This window comes from Notothenia rossii, assembly GCF_949606895.1.
Source record: "Notothenia rossii genome assembly, chromosome: 9".
Taxonomy (NCBI): domain Eukaryota; kingdom Metazoa; phylum Chordata; class Actinopteri; order Perciformes; family Nototheniidae; genus Notothenia; species Notothenia rossii.
In genome coordinates, this window is record NC_136907.1 from 3,094,631 (window position 1) to 3,110,076 (window position 15,446).

The following is a 15,446-nucleotide window of genomic DNA, read 5'->3' on the forward strand; positions in this document are numbered from 1 at the left end:
CTTATCTTAACTTATCGTAACGTATCATAACATATCATAACGTATGTTAACTTATCGTAACGTATCATAACGTATCTTAACGTATCTTAACTTATCTTAACGTATCATAACGTATCTTAACGCACACTTTGGAGGCCAGATGCAAAAATAATGTGCAAAAACAAGAAAAAACATAATTTCCGAATCTCATATTCAGTATTTTTAGGTTCTCTAAATATTCTAGAAACATTCTAAAGTGTATTTGTTTATGTTGTTGTTGTTGTTGTTGCATCCCACATACCATGTCTAAGTGACAATCAATATTTTGTTATCAATTATTTTGGTTGGATATGGTGTATTTCACTTGTCGTTTACCTCTGTTATCATGTTTTATATATTCAACAATATTACTTTGTACTCTATTTTACTTTGCATTTCATCATAGTATAAGAGATTATTGCAGATTACGGTCTGGGTCGTTATCTATGAACTAAATGCATTTGCGGACTATAAATAATCACAGCTGTTTGATTTTGGATGCCATTACGAAATACCTTTCCCACGACTTCTCTTCTGCTCTTTTCATTAAAGGATTTGCAAAGACAGACTGAGGTGTTCATGTGCAAACACTTGATTAAAGTGCACGCCTACTTCCACTTATGGACAATTTTTGGAGGACTTCAGAAGCACTCAATATCACAAAGATGTAAATTCCTTCTTTTGTGCGCACTCAAGAGTTTAATTCTCTGCACCTGGTTAGTGCACACGTAAAATCCCAAACATCTTGGCATATGTATTATGCAGATAATAACATAAAAGCAGCGTAATTAATTAACTTTTTACCTCAAACTGGATTGAACTGCTATATTATTGTAGGCTTTAATGTCAGGAAATACTGTGAATATTAAAGTTATTTTAGCAACTTAATGACAACTCATGTTAAAAACAAGCAAACCCAACCTGATACATTAGTATATTTCTTTGGATGATATTCACAAATGCAACATTTTATATATTTACATTTTTTATTCATCCTGCTCTGATATGGCTTCCCTCTAATGACTTTGCCATGCACCGACATTTCAGCGAGGGGGGGGGGAATGTGGGAAATTGATGTCATTTAATTAGTGGAGATGGAGCACTCTACTCTGTGGCAGACCAATTTTCTCCTTGTATAACCCGCGCGTTGAGATGATTTCCCTTCAATGACAGTGCCATACATGTCATACAGCAAACTTTTAGTTGGGAAAAGTAGCAAATTTATGCCGTTTAATTAGTGGCGATGGAACACTCTTCTGTATTACAGTCCAATTTGCGGAGTTGAGCTGATGAGACACTTGAAAAACTTGCATATGGCAGCTTAAAATATCCACGCTGATTTCTAATTTACGGCATAGCAGAAGTACTTACACTGAACCTCGAGGTATTTCTGTGCACGGAAGTCCTTCACGGCAGGGTGGTCCACGATGCACGACACCGGCACGCCGTCGTCCTCCTTACTGACGGTGAAGGTCAGCCGGCTGGTCACGGTGTACATCTTGTCGTAGGTGAGCTCCACTTTGGGCTTACCTATTGGAAACAAACAAACAAACAAAAGCACACTTAATCACAGCAGAACATGTGTGTTATAAAAGTCTTTAACTATAGCCTATTTCAAACCCTAGTTTGGGCGAAAACTAAAAGGTCAGATTAGAATTTTCCAAAGGGGGGTTTGTTTAGCATGAAACACTTGAACTAACTGAAGGATAAGTTAAAAAAGAAAGTAGAAAGAAAGTGAGGTCAAAGAAAACTATTTCTGCTAGAAAGTTAGCAATGATTGAGAGTCAGAGCTAAACATTTCAGATGTGTGTATCTCACACTGCACTGTGACTTTAATTCATGTACTTTTGTTATTCATGTTATGAGTGTTTTTAAATGCCATTTGATAATATGTTTCTTAATGTCTTTCATTTTTTTAAAGCACTTTGAATTGCCTTGTGTTGAAAGGTGCTCTATGAATAAACTCGCCTAGCCTAACCATAATGATGATCATTTTCTGAATATGTTAGAATGGGGTGTTCAATGGCAGCAATATCAAAAGAAAAATATATAAAACGCCAAACTTGGTACACATTAATAGCAGGGGGAGACTATATTGACGACAACTTTCACAAGCACACTTAATCACAGCAGTACATGTGTGGTATCAAAGTATTTAACTAGCCTTTACTTCTAAAAGTGATGTCCCAAAGTTTGGCCAAACCCTAATGATGACAATTTTCAGAGTATATTGGAATGGGGGATCAATGGCAGCAATATCAAAAGACAAAATATATAAAACACCAAACTTGGCACACATTAATAGCAGGAGGAGACTATTATTGACACCAAATTGCATGGCCCTACCACTTAGCACTTTGGATTTGTATAGGATTATCCTGTTTTTGATATAATGGGAGTCAATGGCAGCCATATCAAAGAAAGAAGCTACAGGTTCCAAACTTGGCACACTTTAATAGCAGGAAGAGACTATTATTGAGGCCAACTTTCATGGCTCTACCACGTGGCGTTCTGGATTTATATGAGGATTATCCCGTTTTTGCTTCAATGGGAGTCAACGGCAGCTATATCAACGAAAGAAGCTACAGGTTCCAAACTTGGCACACATTAGTAGCAGGAAGAGACTATTATTGACACCAACTTTCATGGCTCTTCAAGTTACCATTTTGGATTTATACGTGATCATCCCTTTTTTGCTTCAATGGGAGTCAATGGCAGCTATATCAAAGAAAGAAGCTACAGTACAGATTCCAAACTTGGCACACATTAATAGCTGGAGGAGACTATTATTGACACCAAATTGCATGGCCCTACCACTTAGCACTTTGGATTTGTATAGGATTATCCTGTTTTTGCTATAATGGGAGTCAATGGCAGCCATATCAAAGCAAAAAGCTATAGGCTCTAAACTTGGCACACATTAGAAGATGGAGGACATCATCCAATACACAACATGTTATAACTCCACCCCTTACCATTTGGGATTTATATGAGGATCATCTCTTTTTTATGGTTACCTAACCCTTTTCACAACCATTTTGTTTTGTGTCCTTATTTTGTCGACAGCAGATAGGATTAGTCTTCTGTCCATGTGATGATCCTTCTTAATTTGTAGGTGTTGTCTGTATTCTTTGGGGTATAAACGGGTTATGGCTTGAAAAAAATATGTTCACGACCCGTCAAAGTTGGATTAATATGCTAACGAAAGGAGACTTTGGCAGAACTGACTTCGGCATACTTTTATACCTTGATATTTTATGCTAAGCTTGCTGCGAAAATAACCCCAACCCAACATTTGGATACTGTACTAAGAACTTCCTGATTTGATTTTAGTTCGACCAGGACAGGTTGTCAGTCTTTCGTAGGATTGACACAAAACAACTTTTCACACCTACAGGCAGTATAAAATCTATATTTCATCTAATCTATGCATGTCTTTGGACTGTGGGAAAAAACCTCCATCCAGACTTTTTAGACAGAAATGCAACTTCCATTCTTCCCTTGTTCATTCAGTTCCCAAATGTTGATCTATACTTTCTAATTTAAACACAAACACAGCACCGCTTGTTGTTTTAATCTCCTGAATGTCTCTGCTGGTTGGTCGGCTTCCTCCTTTAGGGCTCAATTGATTTTCTGTTTCTTTTCAGCACTACACTCACATAATGAAAACTGAGCTCAGGAGGTTTAGGCCAGCTTTACAGTGAACACACATTATCTTTTTCAACAAAAAAAACTTTCTGAAATATAAACTTAACTTTGGATTTCTTCCTATCTCGCACTGAACCTTTGTGTTATGCATCCTTGGTTCCTTTGGCAGTACTTTTTGAAAAACTTTTTGTTGAAGGCTCACTAAGTTTCACTTGACAAAAAGATGGAACCTTTGGACTGAAGGCTGCCAGGGGAGAAAAAATGGGTTTTAAAAAAGTGAAGGCATTATAAAGACAGCTATTATTTGGCTGCAATGTGAGTGTCTTTCTTCCGTTGACCTTTGAAAAAAGTGTGGAGAGGAAGTAAAGAGGTTGTCCTTGAAAATGGTCAGAGAAGGTGAATCAGCTAACAATACTGTCAGAGGCTGTGACACATACAACGTTATATAAGGCGTGTGGTACAGTGGGGTTGTGCGTTGGTGTTCGGATCATTCGAACCCCACTGCAGTCAGCATGTCGTTGTGTCCCTGAGACACTTCACCCCAAATTGCTCCTGTGGGGATTGTCCACAGTATCGTGTAAGTCACTTTGGATAAAAGCGTCTAACATGTAATCTACTCTGAACAAAAATATAAACGCAACACTTTTGTTTTTGCTCCCATTTTTCATGAGATGAACTCAAAGATCTAAAACATTTTCTATATACACAAAATAACAATTTCTCTCAAATATTGTTCACAAATCTGAAAAGATCTGTGATAGTGAGCACTTCTCCTTTGCCGAGATAATCCATCCCACCTCACAGGTGTGGCATATCAAGATGCTGATTAGACAGCATGATTATTGCACAGGTGTGCCTTAGGGTGGCCACAATAAAAGGCCACTCTGAAATGTGCAGTTTTGCTTTATTGGGGGGGTCTGGGGGGGGTCCGAAAACCCACTGACACATTAAAAAATGTTTTAGGGTTCAACCAGTCAGGTTTAACCCTAACCCTAACATGTCACCCACTGACATGTTAGGGTTAGGGTTAAACCTGACTGGTTAAAACCTAAAACATTGTTTAATGTGTCAGTGGGTGACATGTTAGGGTTAGGGTTAAACCTGACTGGTTTTTGGACCCCCCCAGACCCCCCCAATAAAGCAAAACTGCACGTTTCAGAGTGGCTTTTTATTGTGGCCAGCCTAAGGCACACCTGTGCAATCAGCATCTTGATATGCCACACCTGTGAGGTGGGATGGATTATCTCGGCAAAGGAGAAGTGCTCACTATCACAGATTTTTTCAGATTTGTGAACAATATTTGAGAGAAATTGTTATTTTGTGTATATAGAAAATGTTTTAGATCTTTGAGTTCATCTCATGAAAAATGGGAGCAAAAACAAAAGTGTTGCGTTTATATTTTTGTTAAGTGTAATATAAAGACAGATTTAGCAGAAAACCAGCAGATCTGAAGCCAGCAAAGTTAGCTCTGATTAGCGGCTGCTCTGTAATATTAAATGGACAATACGTTCTCAGAAGCAATGAAGAGGATACCTCATCACAGTCATACAAAATAAGAGGAATAGCTGCAGACAGCGCTGCATGGCAGAGGCGCAAAGAGAGATTGATTGTTTTTACCCCTTTGTCCTACTTCCTAACACACTGTTGCACAGGTGTGTTTATAGCCGATCAATAAAACAAAAACTGGGAGCATACAAAAGTGAAAGAGACTGCCAAGACGAATGCTGCTGAAGGTGAACATCTGTCTAGTAGTTTCGATTTTTTTGGCTGCAAAATATGTGCGAAAAACAAATTCTACCCACTCCTGTACTGTGGCTTTTTATGATGTGCAAGGTTTGAGGGAGGAGGTTGTCTCGGATAAATACCACAAGAGGCTTCAGATTCATGAAAGGATCCGAAGTTTTTCAAACCAAAAAGTATTTTGAAATGCATGAAACAGTGGTCTGTATTCAAGTTGTCAGGATCTTTTGTTTTGAATAGTAGAAATGTTTTGAAAGTTTAATCTTAAACATCTGTTGGTTTTAAATTCTGTCCAAACAACCAGTCAATCCTCACAGTAAACACAGAGCTGAATGCCAGATCAAATGAACGCCAGAGGGTCTTTTTTCACACATATTTCTCTCAGTGATTGTGATGGTATGTTAAAAAAAATTTTTTATTGTATTGTGTCTTGATATTTGTCCGTGTTGATGTTACAAATGGAGCTGCTGTGATACAAGTCAAATGCCAGACTTGATTTGACCATTAAAGTATTATCGTATATTGAAGGAATACGTGTAAAAACAATGTGAAATGACATTGAATTACATTTAGCTGACACTTGTATCCAATAAACTTCAATACCCTAGACTTATGAGAGCAATTTTGGATCAATTATTTAACCCAAGGATGCTTGGACATGTTGACTGCAGGGACTCAGGATCTAACGTCTGATTGGTTGACGTCCATGTTGTCCCCCTGAGCCACAGTTACCCCAAATGAACCATCGATGGTAATGTACTCCAGATGATTTGCCACTACCAGACAAACAAGTCTTTATTTTTGGATCCATTTGCACAGGAAGCTTATCCCCGAGTGCTAATATATAAAACAAATGCTACTGCTGAAACTAAGGAGAGTGAAAAATGGGAACTTCAGTTTGTGAGGTGAATTTGATTTCCTTGTTTTCCCCACGCCAGCATTGAGGTATCTTCACACGACCACAGGGCAGCGACTAGCTCAGCATCCATGTGTGCTGGGTGGAGATCAAACAAATGATTCCTGCTGTGCACTGTCAAGCACAAAAAGTGTCTGCTGTCCACACCTCCGGGAGACATATGATGGACATCTGACAGAACTACAAATGTGCTGCATCAAATATTAATCTGTTCAAGTATTAACAATGCCGCTCTTCAGGGAAAACCCACAATGCATCACAACAAATACGCCCATTGTTTTCTATCAAAGCCCACTCACTGGAGGCATCACACTCAAGACGTACAGCTACCCTCCACAAAGCAACTTAATCACATTGTCTCCCCGCGTTAGCATGTAGGATTAAGTAACCCTGAGTATTGTGTGCGTGATTAAGTCAAGATAAATAAAGCACGTACAGTACATGTTTTAGAGGAAGAACAAGAAAAGGCACAGCAGATCTATTCACCGAGGTAATCACATACTTTTATGCAAAATAAATCTACATATATTTACATTCTTATAGAGATATGGGAACAAATAATGAAATACATTATGTTCCTGCACGTCTCTTATTCCCAGGAATGAAACACTAGTTCCCTCGTTCCCATTGCACAGTAGTACAGAGCACAACACTTCATCAAAAGAGGAGGAAGTCATGCATACTGAGGTAGGAGAAGGACTAATATATCAATATTTATATATAAGTATGACTGTAAGAACTATACTATAAAGGTGAAATATAGTTTATAATAAACAAATGCGTATTATCAGTTTGCTGCTGTGTTATCCCTTTGAGTTGGCTGAGCCGTTAGCTCATTGCTAACTAGAAAAGGGAAGAAATAATGCAATCATTCCAGCCTCACGGCATTTCGTGTTATAGTCACGAAATTAATTTAATATATTGATTCGTGATCACCAAGACGATTTTCGCATTTTTTTCGTGTCACACAGCACGATTTTAAAAGCAATGCATTTCTATTGGTAGCATGTTTCGTATGCACCACGTCTTTTTGTCCGGTCGGGTCTTGGGATACCAGAAGCTGTGTGGTTCATAAAAACATTTTCCTACTCAATATCTTACCCTAAGCCTAACCTTATCCCTTATATTTTAAATTGTATAATGTCTGAGTTTGTTTGCCGTCCGCAAGGAAAATAAATGGGGCTCAGAGCCTCAGAATACTGAAATCTGTATTTTTTTTCATATTTTTTTCCTTCTAATTTGTTATTATTTGGTGCAGGCACGAAACATGTAGTTACCAATATAAATACATTGCTTTTAAAATCTAAAAATAAAAAAAAATGTTTTTATTTTTTTTTTACTTGTAGTACTGATACTGTCCACTAGACTCCTAGGTACGTCGCGAGCTGCGTACATGATTTCAAATACCGCGAAATAATCTGTGACGCATTTGTGTGTATTGTGTTTGTTTCCCGGGGAAACCCTCACAAGAAACACCGGCTGTTGTAATGCCTGCTGTGACGTTAGGTTGCCTCTTGTAATTATGCCTTTCCAAGCTTAAAAGTTGTATTTATCATCTGAATTTGGCGAAACAAGTTTAATACTCTTAAAACCAAGACTTTGTTTATTTGAAATCAGATGAAAACAAACTGTCACGGACCCTGCCGTGTTATCTATGATTACCACGCTTTTCATTCATAATTTCAGCGGGAGGGAGGGGGAGTGGTGCTGAGGAACAGCAGAGTGCGGGCTGACAGGTGTCTGTGTTGACATTCCCCTTATTGTGGAATAAGGGGAATGCAGAGACAGGCTACAAGTGTCTCAGGTTCAAGTTAGAGAACTAATATCTGGGTTAGTGTTCATGACTTCATGTTTATGTCATCTTAATGGTTAATCTCAATACACAGACATTTTCCGTGCTTTCCAATAGTTTAAAATCGTTTTATTCCACTGTTTAATAACCTGTTCAATACAAACATGCCATTGTAAAAATGAAATAACATTTCTGTGAACCGATATTTGTTTAGTGAGCTTATTAGAGGATGTTCCCATTTTTGGGGGATGTTCCCTTTGATTGTAAAATGTCAATGAAGATGTCAGACTTAGTATATTTGTTAATTATTACATACAACACATGGAATTTTTGTGTGTGTTCCAAGTGAATCTGCGGCCCCCTGGTGGCCAGTACATCAATTATGTGGCCCCCACCACCATCAAAGTTGCCCATCCCTGTTCTAGACCTTCAAAATATTATTGAAGTGAATTGATTACATTATGAATCTGAAAAGAGTCATTTCACAGGGGTTGTGATGCTCAAAATAATGTAATGCTGAACTGTTCGACCTTAGAACATGAGTTAGCAATGTAGCAAGCTATGCTAGTGCCATGCTAGTGTTTTTCTTTGAGGACAAAAACGGATAAACAAACAACTTTTACACAACAAGCAATATTATAAATGTATTATCATGGAAGACATTACCATGACATTTGGACACTTGGTGACTGTTTGCAGGCTAGACATACAAATAAAGCTAACAAGCTAAACGCTAACATGCTAATCAGGAGCGAGTTTCAAGGAGTAGCTGATAGAGCAGGCTTTTGTAGAAGTTAAGCTAATAGGCTTCTCTTTGTTGATTGACAGATTTCCTTGACATGTCCTGACCCTTTGCTATTGCTAAATAGTGCAAATACAGAAGTAGTCTTCTGTGTAATATGGAAAAGTTAAATAATAATGGATTAATGCAGTGCAGTAGTCATGTTTTGCGTTAGATTAAATCTCTTTCTATAAAACGAGAAAGACAGTATCTAGCAGGGGATGATTATGATTAAAAGAGAAAAAGCAAACGTCTCTGAAATCAAGTGGAACTTTGTTGTGTAGATCCTAAAATAAAATCTCTTTCCTTGCGCCTCCTCTACGTTTCACTCCTTATCGTTTAACCACATTTGTGTGTGGAGCCGTGAGGGAGTAGTGTCTAGTTAAATAAAAGATATGTCTCTGCACTTCAATCCCTTTACTTTATCCAAAATATTATTTTATCCACTTGTAGGGTGTTCCCGCCGGGGAAGAGGAGGGTAATGGAAATCGCCCCGTGGTCGTCTCTTAACACTCGAGGCTAATGGCTGTTCTGGTCCTTGTCAGTCAAAGGAGAGCCTATTCTTTTTTAAACATCCGTCTTCCTTTCTTTTGTCTCAGAAGAGAACAAATGTATGACTTGCAGAGATACAACTCCCTTCTTCTTGACTTTCACTGCAGTCCAGAGAGGGCATAAGTACACACATCCTTTACTCAAGTAGAAGTACAGATACTCGTGTTTAAAAATACTCTGGTGAAAGTAGAAGTACTGACTAAACTTCTTTACTCAAGTCAAAGTAAAGAGGCTTTGAAATGTACTTCAGTAAAAAGTACCCATAACTAGCAGCTGTTTTAAAGAGTACCTGACCTCCCTTTATATTAATAGAACAATAATGTCATTGTTAGCTAATGAATGTTTCCATGGTGACCAACGGCAACATGACAACGTTTTCATTGGTCCCTCTTCTTTAGAGAAGACCAGGAAATGATGGATACACGGATCGTGTTCAAATCAATAGGCACGCAATGACTCTAAATAATAATGATCACGCCACCAAACACACATTCAGACTAAAGGAACCAGCCTGTTTGGAAAATGAGAGAAGTAGAAAGTACAGGTATTTGTGTTCAACATGTAAGAAGTAGAAAGTACAGGTATTTGAGTTCAACATGTAAGAAGTAGAAAGTTCAGGTATTTGTGTTCAACATGTAAGAAGTAGAAAGTACAGGTATTTGAGTTCAACATGTAAGAAGTAGAAAGTACAGGTATTTGGGTTCAAAATGTAAGAAGTCAAAGTAAAAAGTCGTCAGAAGAATAAGTAGTGAAGTAAAGTACTGATACCAGAAACATGTACTTAACTACAGTGACGAAGTATTTGTACTACACTACTTCCCACCAGGATTCATAGAGGCCTGGACATTTGTTGATAAATGGCTATACAACGGGGGTGATAGTAAGAGAAAAGACGAGGTGATAATAGAGAGATAATGAGTCTGTGCATATTTGGAAAGATGGTTGGATTTACATTGGCAAGCATGACAATTGCAACCTTTAAATGATATTTAAAAGAGCCTGATTATCCCTCCAGGTAATTAAATTTAATTCCGGGGGAGTTTAATTAGAAATAAGTCTTCCAGGCAAGAAGCCACGGCCGAAGGTAATTTAAGTAATTCTGCCCTGGTGCCAAAAACTCTGGCACCCTCAGCCAATTTTTCTTATTTCCTTCCTTTCTTCACCTTGCACTCCTTCTGTCTTCCATATTTTAAGCATCACCAGCTTCCCTTTTTCACAACATGACTTCAAAAATGACTAGCTTGCATTTTAAACGGCAGCAGCGTAACTTAAGTTGTATTTGCAAAGACAGAAGGTGTGTAAAACTAAAAACAAAAGGTTAACATCAGCAGTTCAACCTTTTAAAAATGAGCAATTCAGCTAAACACTGTATATATTGTTATATAAATGTTATATATTGAAGTGCAGCATTGCAACAAGTAAAGAAGATGATGTGGTTAACCCTGAACAGTTTATCAGTATTTCTTCAGTATACATAATATGTATATATACATTTATAAAATGGACAAGTCAAATCAAGCAATCTGATTGGTTCTTAGCCGTGATATAATCAGCGTGTACCACGGGTAGAACTGTAGTTACTTTTCACAGTCATGTATCCCTCCGCGTCTGAGAAAAGCTACAACCGTTACAACTGTTACATTACGTCTAACTAACAAACCTTAAGATGGAAACATGTAAGGTAACTTCGACCTCCGGGGGGGGGGGGGGCCTTACTATGGAGGAGTGTATTGGGCAGTGCCTATCTCCAGAAAGCACCTAAACGACGACATGCGGAGCTACGTGAAGAGCAGGTAGGCCAACTGGAAAAGTACCCCCATTCAAAAGCTTTCTGAGGCGGGTCTTGAAACAAAGCGAGAAATGATGAGCGTTAGTGGCCACAGGCGCGAAAGCTCTCGCCAGAGCTACTGGAAACCCAATCTGGGGGACCGGAGAAAGTGGAGCAATATTCTCGCCACGCCAAGCAACAGCCAAGAACAACCTCAACCTATACAAGTGACCACGTAAGCCATGCTACTGATGCTGTTTTTCAGTGGCTGCAAATAAACGGCAATTTAGACATTAATGTAAATAAACAGCCAAATAATGGATCAACGCTCTCTGTCTAATATGTTCGCTAGCTGTTAGTGCTGTTGCGTAGCAACCACCTCGCACTATGTTTCGTGCAGAAGGCAACGGAGGGACTATTTTATTTTGACCATCATTATTTACTAATAAAAACTATTTAAATTAGAGTGTGTATTTTTCTTTCATACTGCCACACTTGGTAACCGTTTTATAAAAGCAATAGCTCCTGTCGTGAGCTATTGCTTAAATATTTGATGTTGAAGTTTCACTGTGATAAAATCAGTTTCTATAGCTGTGTTTAGAGGCACTCACTTTGTAATTTCCTCTAATGACACAATATATATTTGGACCTTTGTTTACGACATTTAGGAGCTTCTCCTGCCTCCATAAACATTCATCTGTTTGTCATCTTGCAATTTATTTGTTAATCTAAATAGTTAGCACTGCAATAAACCGTATTTAATGTTATCTTGCTGTACAATATTTAATTTTACATTCTGTTCTTGTATCATATTCTATTTACGTGTGTATAGACTTCTCGCACTATTTTTTATGAGTACTTTTGTCTTTTATTATATCACTTTGTTGCAGCGTTGAAGGAGCTCGGGTCAATGCCATTTCTACACTGTAGTAAATGAAAACCTTTGAATCTTGATGAACATTTCCTTTAACTGTTTGATACTTAGAGCCTAGGCATTGCCAATCCTTCCCTTGTACACACTGGTAAGCATTTAAATACTTGACTTCCCACATCTAGTCTAAATATAATAACATAAGCGTCTTTGAGCATTAGGAAAAAGCACGATCAAAATTCCATGTATTATTATTACATCTGGTCACATTAAAGGTTTCTAAAGACTATGATTAGTACATGCTTCCCACACAAAATACAACTGAGATCTGAAGAGTGGCCAGAGAAGCTGGAAAACTCACTTCCTTTCTAAGTGTCGGGGATTTCTAACAGTTAGTTTTAAGACAATCCCTGACCTTGGCATGCTGCAACGTTCTCAGATTTGACCACGGAGGGTTTAATGTGTGGAGGTGAAGCCGCTCAGGGCCGGAGACACAGCCTCTGATTAGGACCTTTGTTTCAAAGACTTCACAAAGCTCTGGTCTGGCTCTGAGGCGGAGCGCTGCTGGCAGGAGGCCTGTTCGCCCCTCAGCTCGGCTTCTGAAGCTCTTCCACCTTTGATGAAGGCATGGAAGTTGTCATAGTGCCAACAGGCTCTGACCACCGCTGCACATCCACATTGCTCTAATGGAATATATTCAGAGCTGCAGCAGAGCTTCATTTTAGAAAAAAAAAAGCAACTCGCATTGATGCAGACACTAAAAAGGAAACAGCCGGCAGAGGAAGAAAGAAAGTGACCCTAAAAAGGCTTCATTTACATAAATGGCAATAAACTAGTAACACGCTATGCAAGCTAAAGTTAGAGATAATCAACTTTTAAAATGAGAAATGTTTATATACAGTAGCTGTAATGGCATCAAGGGTTTCCTCTTGCCACTAGCGGGGTTGACGACACGCAATCCAAAACAATAAGCAGCCGAAGGTTTTCAGTCAAAAAGATGTAATTTATTAACAAAAAAGTATTGACTTAAATAGTCTCAAAATAACAAATCTTTAAACAATATTTCAGCGGTATGCTTTCTTATATAAACTAGACTATACTTTGTTTGCAGTCCAATTTGCAACACTAATTTGCGGTCGAAAAACTGTTCCGCTCCCCGTCTCATCAGGTCTCCGAGCACGTCGGCTGTCCTCAATTACCACACTTAAATACACACCGGAAGGTATACGGAAACAGATCATATTTACGATATAAAATAAACAATCACTTCATCAAAGCATATTCACCACGGCAACACAAATCATTTTCCATCATTAAATCATTTATCAAATTATGACTCGAAATAATAACCCTGACTTCATTGTGGCTCTAACAGTAGGCTACTAGTCAAACGTTTGGACACACCTTTTCATTCACAGGTTTTTATTTATTTGTTATTCTTTTCTACATTAAAACTGAAGACATGACAACTCTAAAAGAACACATACATTTTTTTTTTGCCTTGATGACAGCTTCGCTCACTCTTGGCTTCTCTCCGTCAGCTTCGTGAGGTATAAATGATATTCTGGTTTATTTAAAACTCGTTTGTTTACTACATCATTCCATATGTGTTCTTTCATAGTTTTGATGTCTTCAGTGTTAATCTACAATGTAGAAAATAATTAAAATAAATAAAAACCCTTGAATGAGAAGGTGTGTCCAAACTCTTGTCTGGTACTGTACATTAACGTGTGTGCATGTTTGAAATAGTTGGAACTGCAGTGGCAACATTTAAGATTAGACAAACACAGTTTATGCAAAAACTCATGATGACATTTGTTCTGGATTATTGACGACTGCATTTCAATTATCGAAAAATATTCTGAAACTCTACAGACTACCCTTTTTGTTTTTGCAATTACACCCCCACCCCCTCCTTCAGTAACGGGACATAACATACATTGAAGGTGGGGTATGTAATTTATTTATAAACACTTTTGGTTATATTCCATGGAATGCTCTTAACATCCCGATAGCAATGAATATCTGAAGTGCTTTGACAATAAATACATAAATAAATATCATCTGTGGAAGCCGTGGCGCTGTAAAAAGCACGACCAATCATCTGAGCCGGCCCGGCTAAAGTAACTGGATGGCCTACCTGCCTGTCAGCCTTCCATCTGTGCACAAACTTATCTCGTGCCCTCATTGGTCATGTGCATGTTCGTGTGTGTTGGAGGAGGGGCTCTGTGAGGAAGTGGAAGATTTTTTCCGGTTGTGTATTTTCAAATTCTAGCGCACTCGAGCTGGTCTCTCCAAAATGACATACCCACCTTTAATGTAATGTAATACCATCGACCCCGTAGTGACAAACCGGTCTGCATCTTGCAAAGTATTTATCTATATATCATATTCCATTTACGTGTATAGACTCTTCTTGCACTATTTCTACTTTATTTGTATTTACTTGCACATCCCAAAACATTCTCTTGCACTATTTAATTTGTTCTATGTCCTATATACAGGGGTGCACATAACTGGTACGCAGGTAAGCATGCGTGGCAACAATCTGAAATGCGTACCGTCACTTGTGTCACAAAGCGCATTTTGTACCGACGTACTTGTGAAGCTTTTCCAGAAGGCGGTTAGATCACCGGACTATCGGTCTCCGTGTGCACAGACAGGGCTGCTGTTAACGTCGGTCTGTACAACGGAAAACTAGTCTGCGGAGGTAGACTCCCCCCCTTCACTGGAGAACTGCGCTAAAACAGCTGATCACAACGGTCACGCGCTGTGGTCACGGAGTAATCCACTAGCCCCCCCCCCCCAGTTGACGTTCGCGATACAGAGGGCTTCATCATATAACTTTGAGTGGAGCCAGAAGTTGGAGTACCAAACACTGACTCCAGGTACTCATCTGCCTATATATATGTTGCACTGTTGGAGGAGCCTGTGTCTTCACTTTCTCATTGCCATATCTACACTGTGGCTGCTGTGCACATGACAATAAAGCCTTGAACCTTACCCAGATACAAGTCAGACATGTGAGGGGACATAAACCTAGTGAAAACAGATCTCTGAGAAGCTGAGAGTGAGACATGTTCTGTTCCGCTCAGTGGACTGACTTTAATAAGCAGCTTATCACTCCGCACAATGCTGAGGGGAGAACATGTCACCTTGATTACAACTTATAAAAAGAGACAATTGTAGGAAAGCCACAGGAAGCATTTACAGAACGAGAGGAACAGTGGATGCAGTTTAATTTTCTAAAAGGTATCCCATAATTCAGCCTGTTTTCTCTGGTTCATGGAACACACTCTCTGGAGCTTTGTTCTGATGACAGAAAAACACGACGGATGAAGTGATAATTATGAAGGGAAC

General features: G+C 38.7%; 1 protein-coding gene across 1 annotated transcript in view; it reads right to left on the reverse strand.

Moving 5' to 3' along the window:
* LOC307019398 (cell adhesion molecule 1-like) overlaps positions 1 to 15,446 on the reverse strand; it is a 425,716-nt gene that overhangs the window by 29,718 nt on the left and 380,552 nt on the right. Inside the window, exon 6 of the mRNA XM_079650259.1 lies at positions 1,390 to 1,548. Within this exon, the coding sequence (XP_079506385.1) occupies positions 1,390 to 1,548 (159 nt within the window). The remainder of the gene's footprint in view (positions 1 to 1,389; positions 1,549 to 15,446) is intronic.